General features: G+C 53.9%; 3 protein-coding genes and 3 non-coding genes across 9 annotated transcripts; 2 read left to right on the forward strand and 4 right to left on the reverse strand.

The window, feature by feature from the left end:
* Positions 1-1,517: 1,517 nt before the first annotated feature.
* TLCD1 (TLC domain containing 1) lies at positions 1,518-3,394 on the forward strand. Its single transcript, XM_045889501.3, has 4 exons — positions 1,518-1,898; positions 2,227-2,309; positions 2,396-2,478; positions 2,884-3,394. Exons 1-4 carry the CDS (start codon positions 1,705-1,707, stop codon positions 3,265-3,267), a joined length of 744 nt encoding a protein of 247 aa, XP_045745457.1. The 5' UTR covers positions 1,518-1,704; the 3' UTR covers positions 3,268-3,394.
* A 425-nt stretch (positions 3,395-3,819) lies between these two features.
* RPL23A (ribosomal protein L23a) lies at positions 3,820-8,188 on the reverse strand. Its single transcript, XM_045889503.3, has 5 exons — positions 8,034-8,188; positions 7,047-7,230; positions 4,642-4,818; positions 4,093-4,162; positions 3,820-3,883 (listed from the first exon to the last, which is right to left on the reverse strand). Exons 1-5 carry the CDS (start codon positions 8,056-8,058, stop codon positions 3,869-3,871), a joined length of 471 nt encoding a protein of 156 aa, XP_045745459.1. The 5' UTR covers positions 8,059-8,188; the 3' UTR covers positions 3,820-3,868.
* On the reverse strand, positions 4,237-4,299 carry LOC123854804 (small nucleolar RNA SNORD42). Its single transcript, XR_006793363.1, has one exon. It is a non-coding gene; the product is annotated as a small nucleolar RNA SNORD42 (small nucleolar RNA).
* Positions 4,904-4,975, reverse strand: LOC123854807 (small nucleolar RNA Z17). The gene has a single exon (XR_006793365.1). It is a non-coding gene; the product is annotated as a small nucleolar RNA Z17 (small nucleolar RNA).
* On the reverse strand, positions 7,319-7,382 carry LOC123854803 (small nucleolar RNA SNORD42). Its single transcript, XR_006793362.1, has one exon. It is a non-coding gene; the product is annotated as a small nucleolar RNA SNORD42 (small nucleolar RNA).
* A 1,291-nt stretch (positions 8,189-9,479) lies between the features above and the next one.
* On the forward strand, positions 9,480-14,119 carry RAB34 (RAB34, member RAS oncogene family). 4 transcript variants are annotated; one of them, XR_010408585.1, is made up of 11 exons: positions 9,480-9,862; positions 10,120-10,742; positions 10,949-11,040; positions 12,320-12,385; positions 12,488-12,589; positions 12,696-12,760; positions 12,871-12,922; positions 13,114-13,195; positions 13,285-13,375; positions 13,508-13,615; positions 13,697-13,759. XR_010408585.1 is itself a non-coding variant. In XM_045889500.2 (11 exons), exons 1-11 carry the CDS (start codon positions 9,720-9,722, stop codon positions 13,762-13,764), a joined length of 966 nt encoding a protein of 321 aa, XP_045745456.1. In that variant the 5' UTR covers positions 9,705-9,719; the 3' UTR covers positions 13,765-14,119. The 4 variants fall into 4 exon arrangements, 2 of the variants coding, with proteins under 2 accessions (XP_045745456.1, XP_045745455.1); XM_045889500.2 differs by having other exon boundaries at positions 9,705-9,862; positions 10,646-10,742; positions 13,697-14,119; XM_045889499.1 differs by lacking the exon at positions 9,480-9,862 and having other exon boundaries at positions 10,421-10,742; positions 13,697-14,119.
* Positions 14,120-14,179: the final 60 nt, after the last annotated feature.

Genomic DNA, 14,179 nt, shown 5'->3' on the forward strand with positions numbered 1-14,179 from the left:
AGGTAATCCGTCTTCAACGCTCAACTATAGGGAGAATCTCCTTTGGGGATTAGATGAGAGGGAAGAGGACCACTATCTGTAAGCATCAGAGAGAGGAGGAAGGAGAGCTGTTTGACCGATGTGGGTTCAAGGCTTCTGCCTAAACGTAGGGGGCTGGTTAGTACGATTATCTAGGGTTTGACCGGAAGTGAGTTTAATTCCTGTTGTCTCCCTGTGCCTCCTGCTCTGTGCGAGCTCCATAAAAGCTCAGTTAAGGAGCGAGAGGATGGTGATTAGCAAAGAGACAGCGTCCCTATTTCTGAGCGAGTGAGGAAAGGAGTGTTTAAGTTCTGTCCCGCCCCACCACTCAAAAGGGTACTCAAACCTGCCCACGTGGAAAGACCACTAGAGGGGCCCCACGAGGGGCCCTCGGTCGCTGGCTCAGGCTTTTGTTGGCTGATGAACAAAGCTGCCCTGTGAGCAAAGGGAAGCGCAGAGGGGAAAAGCCACACAACTCGGGACACTCGTGCTCTCACCTGGAAACCAATCGGGCCGTGGTTGACCCAGGAGCCCCACAGGGGTTAATATGTAACCTTGGAACCATCAAGGGAGGCAAATACCCAAACCTCTTGGTCCCTCTAGCTTTCCCTCCCTCTCGCAGCATCTTTTCCCTAGCCCCGCCTCCCCGCTCCCCCCACTACCGTCCTCTCCTCTATCACCACCCCCAGCCTTGGGTCCTCAGCCTTTCCCCCTTTCGCACCTCGCGTGTTAGGAGGCGGGAGGGGATCCCGCGCCAAGATGGGGATAGGCTGACACCTAGTGACCACGAGCTGCAACTGCTCCAGGCCACTGTCCTGAAGAGTAAGGGTCACCCCAGCAGCCCAGGCAAATCCGCGGCCTTCCTCTTGCCAGCCTCCAGGGAGCCAGGAGAAGAGCTGGGACTGTCTGAGGGAGTACTGTGACAGCCGCTCGGCCCCAGCAGCCCAAGAGCGGGCTGGGAAGAAGGGTGATGGATTAGTCGACCCTTTCTAGGCACCGAGTCGATGCGGGGCACCGTAGAAGCTGATAAACATGTCCGTCTCTGGCCTGAGGAAGCTAGAGATCCAGTGAAAGAACAGGGCATGGGCGGAGACCATTATCGAGGCGGGGCTCGGACCCCTCCCCAGGATCAGGGCTTAAAGGACGCGGGTGTGCGACGGGCCCCGCCCCGCTCTGCCCAGAAAGGAGTTGAGGGCGGAGAGAGAGGTCTCTCAGTACCCGCCCAGGCGGGGGAGCCGGTAGCCCTGGGGAAAGAGGGGACGCAGGTTAATGAAGCCAAGCGAGCGAGGCAGGACTCCGTCGGCAGTCGGGAGGCGCCAGCGAGGGGTGCCGCGGCGTCGGCGCCCCCCAGGAGAGCCCCTTTTCGCCCGAAGTCCGCGGGAGCCAGGCGGGGCCCGGAGGCCCCCGGGAAATGGGGCTCTGGCCCTCGGTGCCGCGGAGGCGCCGGAGGGACTGGGGCAGGCGGCAGGGGCGGGGCGGGGCGGGAGCGGCTGGGGGCGGGGGCAGAGGCCCGCGGGGAGGAGCCGGGAGGAGTGCAGGGGCCTAGAGGGCAACGCGAAAACTATGTGAGGCTGGCGGCCGGCGGGGAGGCGGCGGGTGTGGACTGGCCGGAGAAGAGCCCCGTTCCCGGAGCAGTCCGACGAGGCGGCTTAGGGGGCAGACAGACAGACTGCAGGGAGGGCCAGCATGCCCCCACTGCTGCACCCCGCCCTGCCGCTGCTCCTGGGCGCCACGCTGACCTTCCGGGCGCTCCGGCGCGCGCTCAGACGCCTGCCCCTGCCCGCGCACGTGCGCGCCGACCCCCTGCGCACCTGGCGCTGGCACAACCTGCTCGTCTCCTTCGCGCACTCCATTGTGTCCGGGGTCTGGGCGCTGATGTGGTGAGTGAGGGACTGGGGGAGTGAAGGTGGGTGGCTGGGGGATCCCACGTTTCTCTCCGCATCACTCTCTGGCATGCTCAGGCCTTGCAGTCTCACCTGATTCCGTTTGGAAAGCTCTCCAACTAGGAGCGGCAGAGGTCCCAGGGAGGGGGGGAAAGCTCATCTGGGAACCGGGAGACACCTGGGTTTCAGCCAAGCCTCTCCTCACTTTCCACAAAGCCAATAGCGCGAGCCCAGATTCCCCGGGGACTGGGAGGGGTAATGGGGGAGTAGAGGGCCCTTGGGGATGCGGAGATGTTGAGAGACTGACTGCCTTCTTCCCTCCCAGTCTATGGCAGACCCCCGAGATGCTGGTGGAGATTGAGACGGCATGGTCGCTTTCTGGCTATTTGCTCGCTTGCTTCTCCGCAGGTAGGTCTTGCCCAGAAAATAAGTAGGTGCGGGAATAGGGAGCTTTTTGTTCAGTTCCTTTGACCTTTTCCCATCCCCCCCGCTAGGGTATTTCATTCACGACACGGTGGACATCGTGGTTAGTCGTCAGACACGAGCTTCTTGGGAATACCTCGTTCATCACCTCATGGTAAATGAGAAGCAGGGGATGTGGTGTAGGCCTGGTGCTAGCAACCTGGTCTCAGCCCTTTGTGAACCTGGGAGGTGAAGACCATCTTTCTTAAGCCCATTTCCAACCTGTGTCCTACATCTCATGCCAGGACACTGAAGGTTGGCAGTTTCTGTGCCCTTGGTGAGTTAATTTTTGAGGCCAGCAATCCATGGACTTACCGATTACCTCCTTGAACAGACTGGAAACCCCACCCAGAACCAGAATCTGTGGGCATGGGTCAAAATGTAATCATGCTGAATCCACCTTAAGCTATAATCCAGAAGGAAGCCAGTAAGGATGGATTTCCCAGCCGTCATTCCCACCAGCTTTCAGGAAAGCCATGGTATCTGGGTTCCCTAACACGTTATCTCCCTTGCCTTCTAGGCTCTGGGTGCCTTCTTTTCAGGCATCTTTTTGAACAGTTTTGTCGGCGGTGGAGTCCTAACGTTGCTGGTAGAGGTCAGCAACATCTTCCTCACCATCCGCATGATGATGAAGATAAACAATGCCCAGCATCTCCTCCTGTACAGGGTCAACAAGTATGTCAACTTGGTCATGTACTTTGTCTTCCGCCTGGCCCCTCAGGCCTACCTCACCCACTTCTTCCTGCGTTATTTGGGGCAGAGGACCCTGGGCACCTTTCTGCTGGGTAACCTGCTCATGCTGGACATCATGATCCTCATCTACTTTTCTCGCCTTCTCCGCTCGGACTTCTGCCCTGAGCGTGTCCCCAGCCAGCAACACAAAGACAAGTTTTTGACAGAGTGAGAGGCCCAGAGCCTGCAACTTGTGGCCAGAAGAGCAAACACAGCCAAGAACAGCCTCACACATACGAGAATTAGCCTCAGGCCTGGGGCATCCTCTGCACCTACTATTGAAAATGCTAATGAAAGCACTCCTCTGAAGTCCTTGTCCTTTCTTGGGCAAGGGGTGAGGGAAGCAGACCAACCGGTTGGACATGGTAGTTGGGTGTGGGGACAGGTGCTATGAAAGCCAGCCAGTCCACACTGCCCTGAAGTGGATGCTAATGAGAACTTTGTGTACTGGTTTCCTACAAAGCCCCTTCCAGATAAAAGGAGGGATTCTTGTTTGTTCTCTTACCCCCATGATGGTGGCAAATTGTAGTCGTCCTAGGACGACGAACTCCAATCTGGTAACAAATACCTGAGCTCCCACTGCCAGGATTAACAAGCGTGGGGAAGTAATAATGCAGAGTGTTCCAACAGGGTAAGTAGACCAAAGTCTTGCCCAGCCCCTGTTAAGTGTGTGTATACCATAGTATGGCCTCCCCCAAAGCCCAACCAGAAATCAACGAAGAAACACAAATGGTGAAAAGATTTATATTTAGATTTAGCCAGCTGGACTCAGTTTAGATGATTCCAATCTGAAAAACAAAAGGGGAGCTTTGTTACTGGGAGCTGAAATGTGAAGATTAAGCTGGAATGTCATGGTTAAAAAGCAAAATGAGACGAGGGTAGAGCCTATTAAGGATAGGGGTGCAGTGAGTTCATCAGCAAAGGTCAGGTTTTGGTCACTAGCAGACACATCACTTGGACCCAGGTGGTAGATGAGTTCATAGCAAAGGAAACTTACTTTGTTGGCAACATCCAAAGCATCATAGTCAGGAGCCAGTCGAACATATGCCTTCTTCTCTCCATCAGGTCTAGGATAAAGGAAGTCTTAATTCCTCCTACCCTCACTGCCCCCAAGCCCTCCCTTTTCCCCCTAGTCTTTCTGGCACATCAGTGGTTCCTTTGTTCATGTCATTCTTTCCCAAAGTGACTTTTCCATCATTTCCACAGGAGACTAGGGATGCCATCAAACCACAAATGAAGCCAACTCCCCTTTGTGGGGAACACCACAGAACATTTTAAGGCGTAAGTCCAGGTAATCTGACATAAGTGTGTCTTACTCTAAGGCCTGCCTGTCTAGAGGTGTACGGAATCAAGAAAATGAACACCAACACCATACATCAAGTCCTAGAGGCAGGAGGGCTAATGTGTCCTCAGAAGGCTGTTTGTTTATTAGATACAAAGGACTAGAATTACAGCAGAAGCTGTTCATTTCTTAAGGCTCACACCCTGTGAAACCTACTTCTGACTCCATGCAGGTTTCCTGGCTCCTGACCGAGGCCCTACTCACCTGATCAAGGTGTTGACCTTGGCCACGTCAATGTCATAGAGCTTCTTCACAGCCTGTTTGATCTGGTGCTTATTGGCCTTGACATCCACAATGAACACAAGCGTGTTGTTGTCTTCTATTTTCTTCATGGCTGACTCAGTAGTCAGGGGGAACTTGATGATGGCATAGTGATCAAGCCTGGGGAAGAGGCAAAATGGTATCGCCTGGGTCCGATAAAAGAAAGGATAGGCCCCCTTTTAGAGCCCAAAGCCAAAAGAGCCCAGGTGCATCAGACCATGAAGTAGCAATCATTTTTGTCAGACTTTGGTCGCTAAACAGTGTCATCATCTGCACCTTAAACTTAGGGACCTAGGAGCAGAAACCTGTGCACTTTCTTCCCCTTGAAGGGCTTTATCTTTTAAAAAATTTTATTTATTAGAGCACACAAACGCATGCGCAAGAGCAAGGTAAGGGGAAGAGGGAGAAGCGGACTCCCCGCTGAGCAGGGAGCCTGCTGTGGGGCTCGATTCCAGGTCTCTGGGATCATGACCTGAGCCAAACAGACTGAAGTACTTGCATCGTACAAAGTGATTTAAAGATCATCTCTGAGTTCCAAACCCCCTTCATTCTTTGACTTCAACATTTAAAAAAAAAAAGATTTATTTGGGGCGCCTGGGTGGCTCAGTCATTAAGCGTCTGCCTTCAGCTCAGGTCATGATCCTGGGGTCCTGGGATCGAGCCCCGCATCGGGCTTCCTGCTGTGCAGGGAGCCGAAGACAGACGCTTAACGACTGAGCCACCCAGGCGCCCCAACATTTTTAAAGATTTATTTGTCAGAAAAAGAGAGAGCACAAGCAAGGGGAGCTGCAGGCAGAGGGAGAAGCAGGCTCCCTGTCGAGCAAGGAGCCCGATGTGGGACTCGATCCCAGAACCCTGCGATCAAGACCTAACCGACTGAGCCACCCAGGCGTCCCTTGACTTCAACATTTTGAAGGGCAAACTTCTGGAAGAAATTTGAGACTTCAGAGGTTAAACAACTTACTTCAAAAGCATAAAGCTAGACTACAGAATCTTTTTTTTTTTAAAGATTTTATTTATTTATTTGACAGAGAGAATGAGAGAGAGAGCACATGAGAGGGGGGAGGGTCAGAGGGAGAAGCAGACTCCCTGCTGAGCAGGGAGCCCGATGCGGGACTCGATCCAGGGACTCCAGGATCATGACCTGAGCCGAAGGCAGTCGCTTAACCGACTGAGCCACCCAGGCGCCCTAGACTACAGAATCTTAAAACCCAGAGTAGAGTTCCAAAGAATGCTGGTGCTTCACTATGAGATTTAATAGACATTTCTGCCCCCATTGGTTGCTGAAAACTGGTTTTGAGGGCCACTGATTGAGAGCAACTTTTATTTACAGTTCAAGTTAAACTTACAGTAGCTTTCCCCCTGAAATTTAGAAAAACAAGTCTCTGTTCACGTGGACGCTACATGCCTATCTTAAAGCTAGACATCAGGTCTCAACCTCTCCTGACACTAAATCCCAGGTCCAAATGGGGGTAAAAAGTGGTTTCCTCCCTGGACACATCCCACTCTCCTTGTCTTTTTCTTAAGCAGCAGTGGGAAGGGCACCTGGGTGGCTCAGTTGGTTAAGCAACTGCCTTCGGCTCAGGTCATGATCCTGGAGTCCCGGGATCGAGTCCCGCATCGGGCTCCCTGCTCAGCAGGGAGTCTGCTTCTCCCTCTGACCCTCCTCCCTCTCATGCTCTCTGTCTCTCATTCGCTCTCTCGCAAATAAATAAAATCTTAAAAAAAAAAAAAGCAGTGGGAAGTGGCAGTTACTACTATTGCTCTGATCTGTGGCCCCCCTTAGGTCGGTTTTATTACTACTAGTGTGGCACCAAAACACTCAAGACCCTAAACCTTTTGCCCATTTCCCCCTATTTCCTTGAGTGTAAAGACTTGAGAGTGAACAAGAACCTTTTATACACTGTTGCAGGCCTTCTCTGTCCAATACATATTAATAAGTGTCCTTATCAATCTAGAATCATCCCACACTGTCGCCCTCAAGGACTATTCCCTACAGCAATAGGTGCAATGAATAACTAAACCTGGAACTCCAAAACAAACAAACAAACCCCCAAACATTTAAACAAAGTACTATTTTACAACTCCAAGAAAGCAGAATTTAAAACCCGACCATATATGAAGCAATTAACCTAACAATTAACTTTAACAGACACTGAGCTGTTTTAAACAATTCCTGCCAATGTTGTAAAAACATCTCTTGTTCTTAAATAGGGCATTAACAATCTTTTTCACACTCCCCTTAGAGACGCACACTAGGTACCAATATGTATTTGAGAAATCATGCTGTAGGTCTGGTAAATTTCCAAATTACCCAACATCTTTTCATGGGAAAGGACAGTACTGACTTGTTTCTCCTGGGGGCGCTCTTTCGAGGATATTTGGGCTGCCTCCGCAGCCGCAGTGTCTTGGGTCGTCGGAATGTAGGTGACGTGCGGATCTTCTTTTTTTTGTGACTGTGGACGCCTTTCAGCACCGCTTTCTTGGCCTTCAAAGCCTTTGCTTTGGCTTCGGCTTTGGGAGGGGCAGGGGCTGAGAGAAAGAAAGAAAATGAGGGCACGGGACTCAGAAACCAATCACTTCCGTCCTCAAAACCCCTAACGGGCGCTCCACCCCACACGTGCATCAGTGGTTCCTTTGAAGACATCACAAGTCTCAGGTTAAAATTTTTCCATCATATGCACGATACCGGGGCGAACTCAGAGAGTAACTTCAGGAATACGACGGAAAAAAAAAAGGAACTAGCAATGATCCAACGCTTGATACTTGACAAGATGTGTGCTAGTGGTTTTAGCTACCTATATAGCTCTAACACGAAAAAAAAAAAAAAAAAACTAAGCTGAAAAATTTTTTAAAGGCTTATTTTTTATTAGAGAGAGAGTACAAACAGGGGGAGCGGCAGGCAGAGGGAGAGGGAGAAGCAGGCTCCCCACCGAGCAAGGAGCCCAATGCGGGGCTCGATTCCAGGACCCCGGGATCATGACCTGGGCCGAAGGCAGACGCTTAACCGTCTGAGCCACCCAGGCGCCCTGAGGACTATAATTCTTTACAGGTCTGGAGACATGGAGTTCCGGCCTGTGGATGTGTGTAGTTCCCCAAAGCCAACAGTCTGGCGGCCCCCAACAGGTGGTGCCGGCCGGGCTTGCCTCCCCAAACCTCCTCATAGGAACCGAGCCCATGCGGCCGGGCCCACGCGCATCGCAGCGTGCCGGAATGCGAGAAACAGCTCCGGAGTAGACACCCCAAGGCTTAGCCCAGCTCTCCTCCCAGTTCGTTCACTCCAAGGGGATCCCACGCCAGCTAGCTGTGGTACTCTCCCCAACCCCAGCACAAACCTTCTTTCTTAGTCTTCGGCGCCATCTTCGTAAAAGGGATTTCCAAGGCTCGTTTCCAGGGGCTTATAGAGCAGAGTCTCACTGAAGACTCGCGATGTTTTTTATTTAAAGCTGATTGGATATCCTGTAGCGCGGCGCCCTCTGGGAATGGTAGTTAGGTTTTATTTCCTCGCGAGAGTGATTAAGCATGCTCCACCTCTTCCCTCAAAAGAATCTAAAGCTTCTTGGGGGTTGTAGTTTTTTTTGAGACACGTGTTTATTTGCTGCGGCTGGTGGATGTGGACGGTGTAGCTAGCTGCCGCTGGCATCTCGTCCTGAGCCCTTCCCATCTTGAGGAAAGAGTATTGCAGTTCAGGAGACAGTAACACTGAAAACTGGACTGAGTATAATTAGGTTGACTCAGGGAGAGTGAAGCAAAGCTCTAGAATGTTAGAGCAGAAATTGTCTGGTCCAGGGGCGCCTGGGTGGCTCAGTCAGTTAAGTGGCTATCTTTGGCTCAGGTCATGATTTCCGAGTTCTTGGATCGAGCCCTGCATCGGGCTCCCTCCTCAGCGGGGAGGCTGCTTTTCCCTCTTGCTCTGCCCTTCCCCCCACTTATGCTCGCTCGCTCTCTCAAAAAGAAAAAAAGAAAGAAAAGAAAGAAAGAACTTTAGGAAATTATCTGGTCCAAGTCCCTCTAACAACTTCCGTGGAAATTTAGTCCAGAGTGGGGATGTGGCTTATCAATAACACAGGGATTTGGTGGCAGAAAAAGTCGACTCAGGCAGAGGGGAGGAGAAAGTATCGTAGAAGGTGGTCACATCTACCCCTCTTTACCTGTGACTGTCAGATTTCGTGCGTTTTCCCGATAATACTCTTGAAACGACCAATAGTCCAAACACCCGGGGTACAAATTTATCTAGGGCTCACTAGTTCTTGTGAATAATTTCATTCACAGTCCCCTCCCTTTTTTTTTCCCCCAAAGATTTTATTTATTTATTCATGAGAGACAGAAAGAGAGAGGCAGAGGGAGAAGCAGGCTTCCCGTGGAGCAGGGAGCCCGATGCAGGACTCGATCCCAGGACCCTGGGATCATGACCTGAGCTGAAGGCAGACGCTTAACCAACTGAGCCACCCAGGTGCCCCACTGTCCCCTCCCTTTAAGTAGTCTTCCCTTCCCTGCTCCAGTCCATGTTTGCATCCTCGAATTCGGTTCTGGACACAGAACAAGTAAAGCTTAGGTTTGCTTCTCTGAAGGTCTGTGTCTATCCCACCTCCACCCTACACTTTCTATCTTCCTCCTCCCTTCTTTCGAACCAGATCTCCCCTTTGATGGTGAGAACTATTGTGTGCTACACTGCTCTCCTATCCTGCAGAACTGCAAAATGGAAAAGTTATCCTTGGGGGTAAGATTCCAATGGGATCAGACAGAACGCTGGTACCAGAGCGGAGTCCCCTAGTCCCAGAGCCACGACCTACCTAAAGGGCGAAGTTTCAGGTCCACCTAGCCCTTCTTTAGACTCCATTGAGGGAAGCAGGTTCGTCTTCAGCCTCCCACCCCTCGGCCTACACGGGAGCCTTGAAGGAAGACACCCCAGACTGGACATCTCTTTCCTCGGTGGGCATCCCATTCCGACCCTGGCATCCCCTGTCGGCTTCCCCCACCCCACCCCATCCAGGGCAGAAGGGCGAGCGGGGGCAGACTCTATGAGTCACGTTCTGGGTCTGGAATTGAGGGAAGCGCCGCCTCTCCTTGGGCCCCTTCTCTCCTCCTTTCCCCTCCCCGCCGGTTCCTGGCCCAGCCAGATACTGCGCAGCAATCACCGATTCTCCATCACCAATTTGACTGGGTAAGGGTCCCCTTGGAGCCGGAGGCCGGCCCAGAGGCGCAGGGGAGAGCGACCTGGGGGACTTCGATCTGGGCGGGTTCCAGCCTGGGTGGAGGCGGTCCTGGTGCCCGTGAGGCGTCTGGCAGGGTACCCAGAGCTGGGGCAGCGCCGTGGGGAGGAGAGGAGGGGGAGGCTGGGACAGGCTGCGAGGCCCGGAGCTGCCGGGAGAGGGGCAGGGGGCGGCCCTTCTCCAGGAATTTCCGGGGATCATGTTACAGCGCTCGCGAAGGGAGAGCGGAGTGGGACGCCGGGCCCTGCAGCGGACTGGGCCCCTGGCCCCCTCCTCCAGCAGGCCGCGGGCCTTGCAGCGCCATCCCTGCCCACACTGACCCCGTGCGGCGGGGCCGCTCCGCGCCCCCGGGCGGCTCTGTTATGGTAGGACCGCCTCAACCCCGAGCTGTCGTCGGGTCACCGCGGCCCCGAGTCATTGTAGGAACTATCCGGCCCCGAGTTATTGTGGGGTCTGCGCGGGCCCGGGCCCCCCCGGACGGGACTCCCCGCCCCCATTTGGAGGCGGAGGAGTCTCCCCGCCCCCGAGTCGTCGTCGGGACGACTCGGGCCCGGGTGATTGTGGGTTCGCCCCGGCCCCGGATGATCGTCTCATCCCCGTGGCCTGCTGTGGTCGTAGCGTCCCCGAGGCCGCGGGCTCCCGTAGGCTCCCCGTGGCCCAGAGTTATAGTCGGGACACCCCGGTCGCGGGTGATTGTCGGGTCTCCACGGGCCCGGGTCGCTGGGGTGGATCAGGCCCCCGCGCCTTCTCGGGGCTCCCCGCAAGGCCGCAGGCGAGATGAACATTCTGGCGCCGGTGCGGAGGGACCGCGTCCTGGCGGAGCTGCCCCAGGTAGGCGCCAGGGCCACGTCGGGCTTCTGGCTGCGGTGGGGTGTGGGCGGGGAGGAGGCAGCACCAGATCAGTTAGAGGCTTGGGCCCAGCGCTGCCGCCCAGCTAGGTCTGCTGCTTCTGGGTGGTCCCCTACCCCCGCCCGGGGCAGCTTGGCTGCGGGACGTGGGCCAGGAGTGGGTGAGTCCCATTCTCTTCTATCCCTCAGTGCCTGAGGAAGGAGGCCGCTTTGCACGTGCACAAAGACTTCCACCCCCGCGTCACCTGCGCCTGCCAGGAGCACCGGACAGGCACCGTGGGGTGAGCTAGACATCCTTAACAAAGAAAGGAAGTCTCAATCAAAGCTAGGGTATACACGCACCCCCTGGGGCTCCGTTTCAGCCTCGACCAGTTATATGGTAATTCCCCCATTTTTACACCCATGTGTTCTCCCTTTTCTTCCCAGCAAGGTTGTGATGAGTCCTGTGAAATGGGGTGGGGTAGAGAGACGGCAGTTCACTTCCTGACACAGAGAGGGTACCCAACAGGAGAGGGTGGTTACCAGCTCACCTTCCCACATACCACCCATTTGAGCCCCAGGGCAGGGAGCTGTGCCTGTAGGGATGTGTCCCATTATGGGTGAAAGAAGGTAATACTGATAACATTGGCGTGCCATTAACGGAGCGGTTACTGTGTGCCAGGCAGTGTGTTGGTTACTATTATTGTCCTTTATTAAATGGAAAACACCATCACTTTTAAGATGTATCCTGATTTCAGAGATGTTTAAAATGTGTGTGGGGGGAGTGAAGGGGGGATACCTTTATCTCAGAATATAGGACATTTATCTCATTTTAACCTTCACAACAGGGGCGCCTGGGTGGCTCAGTCGTTAAGCGTCTGCCTTCGGCTCAGGTCATGATCTCAGGGTCCTGGGATAGAGCCCCGCATTGGGCTCCCTGCTCTGTGGAAAGCCTGCTTCTCCCTCTCCCACTCCCCCTGCTTGTGTTCTGTCTCTCACTGTGTCTCTCTCTGTCAAATAAATAAAATCTTAAAAAAAAAAAAACAAACACCTTCACAACAACCCAATAGAGTATATACTAAATCTCCACTTAACAAATGTTGAGGGCGCCTGGGTGGCTCAGTTGGTTAAGCGACTGCCTTCGGCTCAGGTCATGATCCTGGAGTCCCGGGATCGAGTCCCGCATCAGGCTCCCTGTTCAGCAGGGAGTCTGCTTCTCCCTCTGACCCTCCCCCCTCTCATGTTCTCTCTATCTCATTCTCTCTCTCAAATAAATAAATAAAATCTAAAAAACAAAAAACAAATGTTGAAACTGAGGCTCAGAGAGGCTAAGTAACTTGTCCTAAGTCACACAGCTAGTAGATGTAAGAACTGGGATTCAAATTCCTGTCTCTCTGATGTTGAACCACAAAACACTCTTCTGGAAGCATATGTGTCCAGGCAAGCTGCCTGGGAGGCCTCGTGTCTATGGTAACCTCAGCCTTGGTGCAGCTAACTTTATAGACTTAGTAGGGAACATTGAGACTCCCTAGGTTGTAAGAGCTAGTGCTCACGCCTCCTTCCCCCTTTTGTGTCCTACAGATTTAAGATCTCCAAAGTCATTGTGGTGGGGGATCTGTCAGTGGGGAAGACTTGTCTCATTAATAGGTAAGAAGGTGCTCTAGTTGAGCTGGATTGGGCCGGGAAGGGTTTGGCCAGACCTAGCCAGGTGGGCTGGGCTCAGGGCCAGAGCATCTGGTGCTCCCTCAGGTTCTGCAAAGATACTTTTGATAAGAATTACAAGGCTACCATTGGAGTGGACTTTGAGATGGAACGATTTGAGGTGTTGGGTGTCCCCTTCAGTCTGCAGCTGTGAGTGCCTCCTCCACACCTCCCAGCCATTCCTTCCCCCAGCACCTGAACCCCACCTCATGCCCCCCTCCCACATACCTGTGTTGTACCCCCTCCTTCCTCCCAGCTGGGATACCGCTGGACAGGAGAGGTTCAAGTGCATTGCATCAACCTATTACCGAGGAGCTCAAGGTAAGGGCCTCGGTGAAGTGGGGCAGGTGGGTGTTCCTGGTCTCTAATCTAGGGCTGGGGGGATTTGGGAAATGAGCTGGTAATGTCAGTTGTCTCTGCCGCTTTTCCAGCCATCATCATTGTCTTCAACCTGAATGATGTGGCCTCCTTGGAACATACCAAGTATGTGGGGATGCTGAGCTACGATGGGGGCTCCGGGAAGAGAGGGTTCAGAAAAGAGAGGTGGTCAGGAGCATTAGTAGGGAAGGAAAAGAATGCATCGAGGACCAGAGAGAGTGTGATGGGCATATGAGTGCCACCGGGAGGAGCCTCTCCAAGCTCACTCATCCTTGATTGTCTACCCTCTGTGGCAGACAATGGCTCGCTGATGCACTCAAGGAGAATGACCCGTCCAGTGTGCTTCTCTTCCTTGTGGGTTCCAAGAAGGACTTGAGTGTGAGTGTGTCAGTAGGGGAGGGGCGGCTTCCAGCCCAGTCAGGGGACCCCGCCCCCCTCCTTGCCATCTGACTCTGACCTTCCCTCAGACTCCTGCTCAGTATGTGCTGATGGAGAAAGATGCACTCAAGGTGGCCCAAGAGATGAAGGCTGAGTACTGGGCGGTCTCTTCTCTCACTGGTGAGTCAGAGGCTTCAGGTCTTCTGCTGTGGTGTTCCTGTCCACCTGGCCTCTCATTCCTGCCCTTTCAGCTGTGCCCAGTGACTCGAGGCCTGGAACGGCCCCTGAGCACCCATCTGCCCCATGCGTCAGGTGAAAATGTCCGGGAATTCTTCTTCCGTGTGGCGGCGCTGACCTTTGAAGCCAACGTGCTGGCTGAGCTGGAGAAATCGGGGGCCCGGCGCATTGGGGATGTTGTCCGTGAGTGTTTGCCTGGATGGGGTGGCAGAGAGCGCGGGGAACCCCTGATCCCTGCTTCACATATTTCCCGGCCTTCTTCAGGCATCCATAGTGAGGACAGCAACCTCTACCTAACTGCCAGCAAGAAGAAGCCCACGTGTTGCCCGTGAGCGGTAAGGGGACTGTCCAGAGCCTGCCCAGCCCTGGTGCACTGTGCCACCTTGACTGCCCTAGAGCTCGACCCTGGACATTTGCACTGATTGTTTTTCCAGACCAAAGAGCTGCCCCTTGGTGGCAGTACCCATGGAGGGGTAGTGGGGACCATGCTAGTTGCTCCCTGCCCCGGGCACCGTGCCAAAGACTAGATGTTTCCCCCCTCCTTTGGGGGGCTCTCCAGGGTGCCCAGCAGTGGGGAGGTAACCCCTGCTGCTTTTGCTTAGCCTGCTGGGCCCTTTTGAGTATGAGGATGCTTAATGATCCCAGCCTCACACTGTGCCTTATGTATTAAAATCTCTGTTATTAGCAGTTTGGGGACTGGAGTCCTTTGTTGGGGATGAGGGATGAGGACTGGGCAGGACTGGATGG

Source organism: Mirounga angustirostris, unplaced genomic scaffold, assembly GCF_029215605.1.
Source record: "Mirounga angustirostris isolate CCGP_5_RB_7025 unplaced genomic scaffold, mMirAng1.0.hap1 SCAF_17, whole genome shotgun sequence".
Classification (NCBI taxonomy): Eukaryota; Metazoa; Chordata; class Mammalia; order Carnivora; family Phocidae; genus Mirounga; species Mirounga angustirostris.

What these genes read in the sequence shown, in the direction of transcription:
- TLCD1 (XM_045889501.3), top strand. Translation starts at nt 1,705, where the DNA reads ATGCCCCCACTGCTGCACCCCGCCCTGCCGCTGCTCCTGGGCGCCACG. An exon ending in GCTCGCTTGCTTCTCCGCAG is followed by an intron (nt 2,310 to 2,395) that starts GTAGGTCTTGCC and finishes CCCCCCCGCTAG; the next exon opens with GGTATTTCATTCACGACACG. An exon ending in ACCTCGTTCATCACCTCATG is followed by an intron (nt 2,479 to 2,883) that starts GTAAATGAGAAG and finishes CTTGCCTTCTAG; the next exon opens with GCTCTGGGTGCCTTCTTTTC.
- RPL23A (XM_045889503.3), bottom strand. Translation starts at nt 8,058, where the DNA reads ATGGCGCCGAAGACTAAGAAAGAAG. An exon ending in AGCGCCCCCAGGAGAAACAA is followed by an intron (nt 4,819 to 7,046) that starts GTCAGTACTGTC and finishes CCTCTTCCCCAG; the next exon opens with GCTTGATCACTATGCCATCA. An exon ending in AAGGTCAACACCTTGATCAG is followed by an intron (nt 4,163 to 4,641) that starts GTGAGTAGGGCC and finishes CCTTTATCCTAG; the next exon opens with ACCTGATGGAGAGAAGAAGG.
- RAB34 (XM_045889500.2), top strand. Translation starts at nt 9,720, where the DNA reads ATGAGTCACGTTCTGGGTCTGGAATTGAGGGAAGCGCCGCCTCTCCTT. An exon ending in TCCTGGCGGAGCTGCCCCAG is followed by an intron (nt 10,743 to 10,948) that starts GTAGGCGCCAGG and finishes TCTATCCCTCAG; the next exon opens with TGCCTGAGGAAGGAGGCCGC. An exon ending in GCCTCCTTGGAACATACCAA is followed by an intron (nt 12,923 to 13,113) that starts GTATGTGGGGAT and finishes CCTCTGTGGCAG; the next exon opens with ACAATGGCTCGCTGATGCAC.